This window comes from Taurulus bubalis (genome assembly GCF_910589615.1).
Source record: "Taurulus bubalis genome assembly, chromosome: 6".
NCBI classification, from domain to species: domain Eukaryota; kingdom Metazoa; phylum Chordata; class Actinopteri; order Perciformes; family Cottidae; genus Taurulus; species Taurulus bubalis.
In genome coordinates, this window is record NC_136594.1 from 2,336,728 (window position 1) to 2,347,340 (window position 10,613).

Below are 10,613 nucleotides of genomic sequence, written 5' to 3' on the forward strand. Positions count from 1 at the left end.
TTGTATCAATCTCAAGGAACGTTCTTTTAAGTCGTCCATACCGGAACATATTGATCAGAATCAGCTTTATTGGCCATGTGTGTTTACACATGCATGGGATTTGACTCCGGTTTCACTTAGCTCTTCGTACTTATATACCATAAAGAGATAAAAAGTCAAAAGTGCATACATATATATATATATATATATTTTTTAAAGCTATAAATGACATTTATTTACCTCTCCACTATTAATTGCACTCAATGCATGCAGGTAACTTTAGAGCAGGGGTGTCAAACTCATTTTGATCTCAAGTGGGCCAGACCAGTAAAATCATAGCATAATAACGACAATATTCCCGTTTAAATCATTGGTGAATGTTTTTGGATAATAAACCCTATTTTAAGGTCTTTCTACAATAAACTAGAAACATAAAGAACCAGAATCCAGACACCAGGGCCGCATGCTTGACCTCTGCTTTAGACCTTTGAGCTTCCTGCCGTCACTGAACACTCAACCCCAAAAGACAACTTTTAAATTCAGCGTGAGGACTTTATTGGACTGGAACAGTCAGAATAACCAAAGATCCTAAAACAAGAAGAAAAAACGCTGATGTAAAAACTGAAAAAAATGTTCATGATCTGCATTAGTTTTTCCTTGATTGCAGTGACGCTCCAGACTGCTCCGGGCCATTCAACCTCCAGAAATAAAATTATAAAAAACACAACTACTCAGTCAGATCACTGATCCCCGACGGTCTCCTCCTCTTTTGTCGGCTCCAGGTCGTGGGAGTAGCAGCACTGGTCTCCGTGTGTGCATGTTCCCTGGAAAAACACACAAAAAACAACATTAGCAGCAAATCTTAGAGGCTGATGCTCCATGACGGTACATTTAAAGGCACAGCGTTGCATTCGGCTGCAGACGAGTTGCTCGTCTGTACATCGGTTAGTTTGTGTTATATTGAGGGACTATCCCTTCCATTTAATAAAATAAAAGACAAAACTATGAATTAAAACAAAGCATACACTGTACCAGATAGAAAAACTAAAACATCTGCCTTCTTCTTCCTAGAATGGAAGAGAGGACTTCTGAATACTTCAGAAATCATTAATGGACTTTGGTGTCATTGGATCGGATCCTTTCGGGTAGAAAGTTACAGACAAATTGTTTGTTTTTTGTTGTTTTTTCAAGAAAATGGCCTTTTGGCTAAACAGGAAGTGATGCGTTTCGTGAGCTCGTTAAAATAAATGTGATTCCAGGTGAACTGACCAGCTTGAACCTTTTGCAGTGAATGTTCTTCAGATCCAAGTCGGTGGTCTGGTTCTTCCTCTTGTTCTGGAACTTCTTCCTCTTGTCCTGCAGGTCAGTAGCGATGCCGCCACTGGAGGAGGAGAGGGAGGAAGATGAAGATGAAGATGCAGAATGTGTGGAGAGCAAAGTTTATCAAGGGCTTCATGCTCTACAATAATTATCGCCAGTAGTTTAATTATAAGCACTCTGTAGTTGAACCCCAAATGAGTTCTAATACTTGTGTTATTTTATATGATTTTTTTCAGAATTTTCTTGGAAACAAAATGTGTATCACTTTCATACCATATTTTGATCATAACTATGAACATCCAGCATGATGTGAGCAACATTCCCCAAAAATGCCTCCTTGAAAAAAAGGTCCCCGAGTTTTTCAAACTTTATGGTTCAGGGCCTTAACAACAGCCCACATACTAATAAGACATATTTTTAGAAAGAAAAAAATCTAAATAAAACAAAGCATTGGGGTGTTAGGAAGGAGTTTCAGTCAAAAAAACTGTGTAGTTCGGTTAAAAAATTGAAAAATTACTTATTTTATGGCAAAACATTGGCCGATTTGGGCATGCTGGGTATTGACATGTTCATCAGCTTTAGCATGTGCTTATGCCTTAACAACAGCCCACATGCTAATGAGACACCTTTTTGGAAAGATTAGGACCTAAATAATCAAAAATCACACTAAAACAAAGCATTGACATGTTAGGAAGGAGTTCCAGTCAAAAAACAGTCGGTTCCAAAATGGAAAAATGACTTATTTTATGCCAAAACATTGGTCAATTTGGGCATGCTGGGTATTGAAATGTTCAGAAGAAGAAACCTTATTTTGTATTACATACATACATGAAATTTAGGAAACGTTTTATTTTGTCCGAGTATAGGCGTAGGCGCTTATAAAGTTAAGTGATCAAATAAAATAAAAATATGAATTGGTATTTTAATTTTGTTCATGAGCGTTCCTGTGGTTTGAGGAAAACATTTCCAGAAGTGCGGCTGGTGTCTGGAGGGTTTTTGTTGGGTAGTTACCAAGATCTGGCGCGAGCTTTGGGACCCCAGAAGGCCTGCGGGTTCTCCTGGAACCGGGTCAGGTGGCGTTTACGGGACTGCGGGTTGGCGTCCTCCCTCACGGTGAAGCAGGCTTCTGAGCTACACACACACACACACACACACACACACACACACACACACACACACACACACATTGACTAAGAGTATACGTGTAAATAAACCATTTTCTTTACATTGTTGATTCTATTATTAATATTACAGATTTGCCGTTTGCTTCTCAAACACATTGAGTGTAGAAACCATCTGTAATAGACTCACCCGGGCTCATTGGAGAGGATCTTGAAGGCGGGGCTTGTCTCCGACAGCTTCTCCCTCTTCACAGGATTGGTCTTCTCCTGTGAAGAAGAGGAAACGGTGGTTTTAAATGAACTCCTGGACGGAGGAAACGAAGCAACTCGTTAACGGCGGTGACGTTTACCCAGCAGCGCATGATGTCCCAGAGGACTGCAGGAGGAGCGTCCGTCTTGATGGCGTTCTTACAGGCGTGAGAGAGAGAGACCCGGTGACCCGCATGAAGGAGAGCAGACCTGGAGGGGAAGGGGGCGTTGATTTAAAAAAAAAAGATTTACAAAAATGTCTCAATGTGTTAAAGCTGCATTCTCTCTCCTGATCACCAGGGGGCGACTCCTCTGGTTGTATAGAAGTATATGCTTCATGTGTTACAGCTGCATTCTCTCTCCTGACCACCAGGGGGCGACTCCTCTGGTTGTATAGAAGTCTATGTGTCATGTTAAAGCTGCATTCTCTCTCCTGACCACCAGGGGGTGACTCCTTTGGTTGTATAGAAGTCTATGCTTCCTGTGTTAGAGCTGCATTCTCTCTCCTGACCACCAGGGGGTGACTCCTCTGGTTGTATAGAAGTCTATGCATCATGTTAAAGCTGCATTCTCTCTCCTGACCACCAGGGGGTGACTCCTCTGGTTGTATAGAAGTATTTGCTTCATGTTAAAGCTGCATTCTCTCTCCTGACCACCAGGGGGCGACTCCTCTGGTTGTATAGAAGTCTATGCATCATGTTAAAGCTGCATTCTCTCTCCTGACCACCAGGGGGTGACTCCTCTGGTTGTATAGAAGTATTTGCTTCGTGTTAAAGCTGCATTCTCTCTCCTGACCACCAGGGGGCGACTCCTCTGGTTGTATAGAAGTCTATGCGTCATATTAAAGCTGCATTCTCTCTCCTGATCACCAGGGGGCGACTCCTTTGGTTGTATAGAAGTCTATGCTTCCTGTGTTAAAGCTGCATTCTCTCTCCTGACCACCAGGGGGTGACTCCTCTGGTTGTATAGAAGTATATGCTTCGTGTTAAAGCTGCATTCTCTCTCCTGACCACCAGGGGGTGACTCCTCTGGTTGTATAGAAGCCTATGCTTCGTGTTAGAGCTGCAGTCTCAGGTGTGCCTCACCTGAACTGCAGCAGTGGAGGGGTGTTGCTGTGTATTGTGCTGCTCAGACTGTCCACAGTGTAATAAAGAGGCACGTCCTGCAGCTCCTGAAACCGACAGACGGGACGTTGAGGAACAGCAGATAAAGACGCAGAACGTTAAGTAAAGTGCGTTAGGGAGAAGCCAGCACCTCCGTCACCATGCTCAGCATGCCCTCGATGCGCTTGGACGTCCCGAACCGGGACGGGTTCTCCGACACGGCGGACAGAACCTTCTGGACGAAAGACAAGTCGTGGATAGGCTCCGCCCAGATGGGACCGCCCAGCTGCAGGGACGGGAAGACACGGCGTCAGCTGGTGTGTGTGTGTGTGCCTGTGTGTGTGTGTGTGTATGCCTGTATGTGTATGTGTGTGTATGTGCCTGTGGGCCTGTGTATGCCTGTATGTGTCTCTCACCTGATGTCTCTGTCCACAGTGCTCACACTCTGGTCCAACTGGGGGTCCGGTGGCAGGAGAATACTTCACACTGAGAAAACACACACACACACACACACACACACACACACACACACACACACACACACACACACACACACACACACACACACACACACACAGAGAGAGAGAGAAAGAGAAAGAGCCTCATTACTCTGCGCTGCATTATTCTACCACCAGAGGGCGAACTAACAAAAAGAACGAGTGACGTGAACAAAGAAACAAGTCAAGTATAAAATGCATGATAAAGAATTAAAAAGGTGAATATCCTGTGTGTAATATATATATATATATATATATATATATATATATATATATATATATATATATATATATAAATAAATAAATAAATAACTATTTGATTTGGCTGATACATTTCTGATACATTTCCTGGCACAGAAAGACTTACTGCTTCCCGTTGCTCGTCCTTCTTCCCATCCGCTGGAGCTGGAAGGACCCGCAGCCCACGCAGTTGTAGACCAGAGCCTGTTTACTGCACATGTCAAGAACACACGTCAAGAACACACGGCAAGAACACACGTCAAGAACACACGTCAAGAACACACGGCAAGAACACACGGCAAGAACACACGTCAAGAACACACGTCAAGAACACACGTCAAGAACACACGGCAAGAACACACACGACAATGACATATTGTCTTTTATTCTGTTGCTGCCACTACTTTTGATTTTGTATTTGTTGCAGCAGTGACCCAGTTTCATCATACATTCTTTGATAGGAGATGGCGGGTGTGTGTGTGTGTGTGTGTGTGTGTGTGTGTGTGTGTGTACCTGGCTGAGTTCTTGACGGTGGCCTGTCCCGTGAACACGCGCACAAACACTCGGATGTAGAAGTCCACGCTGACGGACAGCAGCGGCTGGATGTAGCGCTGGTACACTCCGGCCCGCTGGTCCAGCCCGTGGAGGATGATACGGAGAGCCTGAGGACACACACACACACACACACACACACACACACACACACACTAAACTTTAAAAGCTGATATTCTCTCGTCATTAAAGTTCTTCTCGCTGACTGACCTTTGTGTTTTATTTATTTATGTGATTATAATGCAGAGTTCCTGCTGGTTCACAGGTGAACGTTACCAACCAGGTGGAAGTTTGACCTCTGACCTTTCAGGATGAACCGCTAACCTCAATCCTATCCAGAGAGTTTCACCAACAGAGGTTTGACGTCCAGACTTCATGAAGAGAAAGCTTTTGTTTTCTTAAGTGAACTGAACTAACTAAGCTAACTGATCATTAACTGAATATTAACTAAGCTAGCTGAATATTAACTAAGCTAACTGAATATTAACTAAGCTAACTGAATATTAACTGAATATTAACTGAGCTAACTGAATATTAACTGAATATTAACTGAGCTAACTGAATATTAACTGAACTAACTAAGCTAACTGAATATTAACTGAGCTAACTGAATATTAACTGAATATTAACTAAGCTAACTGAATATTAACTGAGCTAACTGAATATTAACTGAGCTAACTGAATATTAACTGAATATTAACTAAGCTAACTGAATATTAACTGAGCTAACTGAATATTAACTGAATATTAACTGAGCTAACTGATCATTAACTGAGCTAACTGATCATTAAATGAGCTAACTGAGCTAACCGACCATTAACTAAGCTAACTGATCATTAACTAAGCTAACTGAGCTAACCGACCATTAACTAAGCTAACTGATCATTAAATGAGTTAACTGAGCTAAATGAGCTAACTAAGCTAACTGATCATTAACCGCCACTGACCACGCCATAATTTTACCCCCATCATCATTTCCCAGCTCCTTTTTAAAACCCGTTCCTTCGATCCAGAGTCGAATCACAAACCGTTAACCCTTTTGGCGGCAAAAAGAAAACAGTCACGTTAAGTACGTCCTCCAAACTCGCATGGCGTGTTGGTCGTGCTTCCACCACGCGACCTAAAGAGCTCTGGTCCATAAGCGTGATGTTTGGTTCTTTAGCAGATGTACAGCCTTTCTGTGCACACGGGCCCTCATGGACTCTACTTCTGATCAAATGTAGAGTAAACACAACAAAAGCACCTGAACAGACGTCCGTGTTCACAGTGCTTTCATTTTGTTGCTTTAAATGTTGCAGAAACCAGGAGAAACAGACACAAAGAGCTGCAACATGTCATCAGTGTGAGCTTTACCTGAGGGGGAGAATAAGTATAGGTAGTGTACACACACACACACACACACACACACACACACACACACACTAGTAGCCTCAGGGCAGAATCCATGACAACGTTTACTGTGTTTGACAAACTTCACCGAGGATCAGGACATAATGAACGCAAACATGTCTGTGCAGGCGTGTGTGTGTGTGTGTGTGTGTGTGTGTGTGTGTGTGTGTGTGTGTGTGTGTGTGTGTGTGTGTGTGTGTGTGTGTGTGTGTGTTCTCACCATCTCATGGCAGTATTTGGCTTTGATGGAGACTGAACCGTATTTGCTGTAGCAGGTCTCTCCACTGTTTCCTGCCATCACCGCCATGTCGGTACACGTTATACACAACAGACCTGAGAGGAACAAAGAGACAGAGAATGAATGAATGTTTTAAATATATATACATGTAACACACACACACACACACACACACACACACACACACCTTTAAAAACATGGGTTGAAAGTAAGACCGTATCGGAAAAAAAAGATTTTAATGCTTCTTTGTTTTTTTCTGGCATTTCTGAACGTTACAGATAAAGATCAGCAACACTATCATTAATAACAATAATAATATATTTGTAGAGTTACATTCCAGCGGTGGCTCGTGTGATCGCCTCAATAGAAGCTTTGAATGCTAAAACAATCGCCGACCTGCTTCTGATCCAGCCGTCGACTTCGTTTTATGACATTTCTTCTTGAAACGTGGTGATGAACTGAATGTGATTCGTCTCCTTCACTGAAGCCCAGACGGAAAAGAGAGAGACGTCTTTCAGAGACGATCAGTACCGTTTGAAAATGACATCCACAACCTTTAGTTTGTTTTTTTCACGCTTGTTGCATTTTGTGTGGATTTGTGTCGGTCTCTGTGGACAAAGGTCTCCCGAGTGTTTTAACAAGTTTTGTTCGCTGCCTTCCCATCAACCCACAGAGTAATACTGCACATCTTTAGAAAGATTACGACCGACAGCATCTACATCTGTAATAATAATCACAATAAACAAATAAACAAACTTATGAATGTTTTAGTGAAACGTTATAGTTGCTTAGGCATGTTAAAGAGTTTATGGAATTAATAAAACTTGACGATCTTTTAAAAAAGAAGTATAACCACACGTCTCTTCCCTCAAACGTTACAGTGCTTTAGCAATTTAAATGAATTAAATCGGAACTGTGGATGAGGAGATAGCACGGTTTTAGTTTTGAAAAAAAACACAATTCTCATTTTCGGGAGAAGAGAAAAAGGGGCGTCGAGGTTATTAAGAACCGTTTCCAGGTATTTGAAATGTGTGACCCTCACACCGTTAACGTGGAGCGAAGAGCATTTCACCAGACAGAGGAACGAGAAGGGAAGAGGCTACACACCTCCCTCGCCGACCGCCTGCACGGCGGCGTCTAAGAAGGAGGAGGGGCTTCCGTAGGGATCCAGATCGATGACATCATAGCGCTGCTTCTTCCCTCGCATCTCGTACATCAGCATACTGGAGGAGAGACGAGGGGGAGCATCAGTGTGGAGGTCGCTTCAATGCATTTTATTTCTTCAGAAAGAGCAGATTAGTGCAGGGAAGAAACAACTGAAGGAGAAAGAAGACGATGAGTAAGCCAGGACAGGAACCATATCACTTTTACATGACTTTAAACCACTTTTAACCAAATTTAACAAAATTACCATGACTTTTAAACAATTTTCATGACTTTAAACTTTCACGGGATGAATACAAGAGGAGGAGGACCAAGGAGAGAGGGAACAAGAGAGGCAGGCCGAGCGGCAAAACAAGACGCAGGTGGTACCTGGCGTCCCGGCAGCTGGCGCTCAGCAGGTGGCCGACGCCGTTGTACTCGCCGTTCCTGGCGATCAGCGCCGCGGCCTTGGTGGAGAAGTCGTTGGCGGTGACGCTCTGCAGGCCCGGGACCTCCAGGGCGAAGCGCACCGAGCGCAGGCCGGACGCCGACAGACCCTCCAGCACCCGGAGACCACGCTGAAACACAGGGGGGGCTTCATGTGTTAAAGCTGCATCCTCTCTCCTGACCACCAGGGGGCGACTCCTCTGGTTGTATAGAAGTCTATGCTTCATGTGTTAAAGCTGCATTCTCTCTCCTGACCACCAGGGGGCGACTCCTCTGGTTGTATAGAAGTATATGCTTCATTTAGGGGCGGGGCTACAAGGTGATTGACAGGTCTCTCCGTCCCTCCTCTACGGTCACTATGGCAGAACATCGCTTGCTCCTAAACAACAGGTCAAAATGTCTTGAATGACATTTAAAAGACGTTCTTTCAGCTGAACGAAATCCTTCAAAGTAAAAAAAAAAAAAAAAAGCCTGATCCAATTACCGTCCTCTACCACTTCAAGTGTGAAATTACCTTCTGCAACATTAACATAAGTCATTTGGATTTCCCTTATCCAAACTGCTTTGCATCACTGTGTGTATTTTTAGCAGGGAACCCCCAGTGGGACTCGAACCACCAACCCTGACAGTGTTAGAACCACCTGATCTTTACTTTCTTAAATGATCCGTCTTCTTTGATCCCCAATAAGAACAAACCCTCAACCCTCGTACCTCACATTTCTCCCCCACCGTTGCGGTGACGGTCGGAGACTCGGCTCCGTTCTTCTCCTCCGTCGGCACGTCGGCCTCCTCCCTCTCTTTCTCGCCCGGCACCACCACCCTCACCCCGCGCTGAGCCAGCACCTCTCTGGCATACTCTGTGAGCACAGCACACCTGTGGAACAGAGACATGTGTAAATAAATACAGTTTCCATGACAAACATTTAGTGAAGTCTGGGTGTAAACAGTAAAAAGTGAGTAAATGTAGTATTTAAACTAACAATGAGAATACAAAGCATACAGTAAACCTTAAATGACTCAAATGAATGAGACAATAGTTTGATTAAAAGAATAAACATTTATATAGATGCCTGTATGTATGCCTGCTTATATTTTGAGTCTTTCTTTTAAAAGCATATTCATTATTTCAAACTCAGCGTAAATGAACGACATGAACACATGAATATAACACATTTACATGAACACATGAATATAACACATTTACATGACTTTTACTAAACTTTGGGGTTTTAATTTTTCAAGGACTTTTCCAGGCCTGGAAATAACTATTTTAAAATGTCATGACCTTTCCAGGTTTTTCATGACAATAAGAACCCTGATATATATATATATATATATATATATATATATATATATATATATATATATATATATATATATATATATATATATATATATATATAGATATATCTCATAACGAGGTAAATAACTCGGCTTAGTAAATATTCACGACATTTGCCGTCATCCAAATTAAAATTTTGTGATTCTTGTGCACAAAATGATACAAATCTATTAAAATATATAATCAGTGGCTCTCAAATGGGGGAGTTTTTTAAAATATATTTAAAATGAACATCCATTTAAAAATCCTTTAAGAATAGTTATGTAATAAATATTCAAGCGCAAAAAGGGCTTTGCACTGGTCCGGGGGTACATCACTGAAAAAAGGTTGAGAACCTCTTATATAATCTATCAAACGGAGCATTTTGAGTTGCCTTTGGGTTATTAAAAAATAAAACATCCGGTACTCTGAACGTCCCATCAGCAGTGACTGCAGTAAACCGTCCATTGAGCTTGATGGCGGCTCAAAGACATCTCCACTGAGCTGACCTCATCTCGTCCGTCGGCCGAAAGGAAACGCTTACGTCAGATCTCTGTTGAACTCCTGCACCGGGTTGTAAAACACCTCGTTGGCGCTGGGGAACAGGATGGCCGCCTTGCCCTCCTTGACCACCGTCTCCCCGGGCAGCAGCCCCACAGGAGGCATCTCCTCGCCCGCCGGGCTCGTGTGTTCTGCGGCGGGAACCTCTGGGGTCGCAGTCGGGGTCTCCATGGATCTCAGTCTGCACTGAAGCGTGCGTCCGGCTGGGTGAAGGCGACGGGAGAGGAGCAGCCGCGCTGACCGCACCAGCATAAAGGTCACCGCCGCCTGGACGAGACACACGGCAGAACCACAACCATCTATTTACACAAATGAGGATGTTTTCTTGCTGGATGGTGCATAACATTAAACGACAACAACAGTACAAAAGGTATTAAAAAGTGCTCAGACAAACAGATACCAGGAATGTAACGTGTATGTTAAAGTACAATGCAAGTGTCTCCAGTTGTGTGC

The 10,613-nt window shown here is 43.2% G+C and overlaps 1 protein-coding gene across 1 annotated transcript; it reads right to left on the reverse strand.

Annotated features, from left to right (window-relative positions):
• Positions 1-516: 516 nt before the first annotated feature.
• On the reverse strand, positions 517-10,265 carry trmt1 (tRNA methyltransferase 1; the record flags this gene model as incomplete). Its single annotated transcript, XM_079219315.1, has 15 exons — positions 517-803; positions 1,249-1,360; positions 2,311-2,430; positions 2,611-2,687; positions 2,771-2,879; positions 3,755-3,840; positions 3,924-4,058; positions 4,189-4,258; positions 4,637-4,720; positions 5,023-5,171; positions 6,671-6,783; positions 7,796-7,911; positions 8,222-8,409; positions 8,990-9,152; positions 10,144-10,265. The coding sequence occupies 15 exons, from the start codon at positions 10,263-10,265 to the stop codon at positions 720-722; spliced, it is 1,728 nt and encodes a 575-aa protein (XP_079075441.1). The 3' UTR covers positions 517-719.
• Between the last annotated feature and the right edge of the window lie 348 nt (positions 10,266-10,613).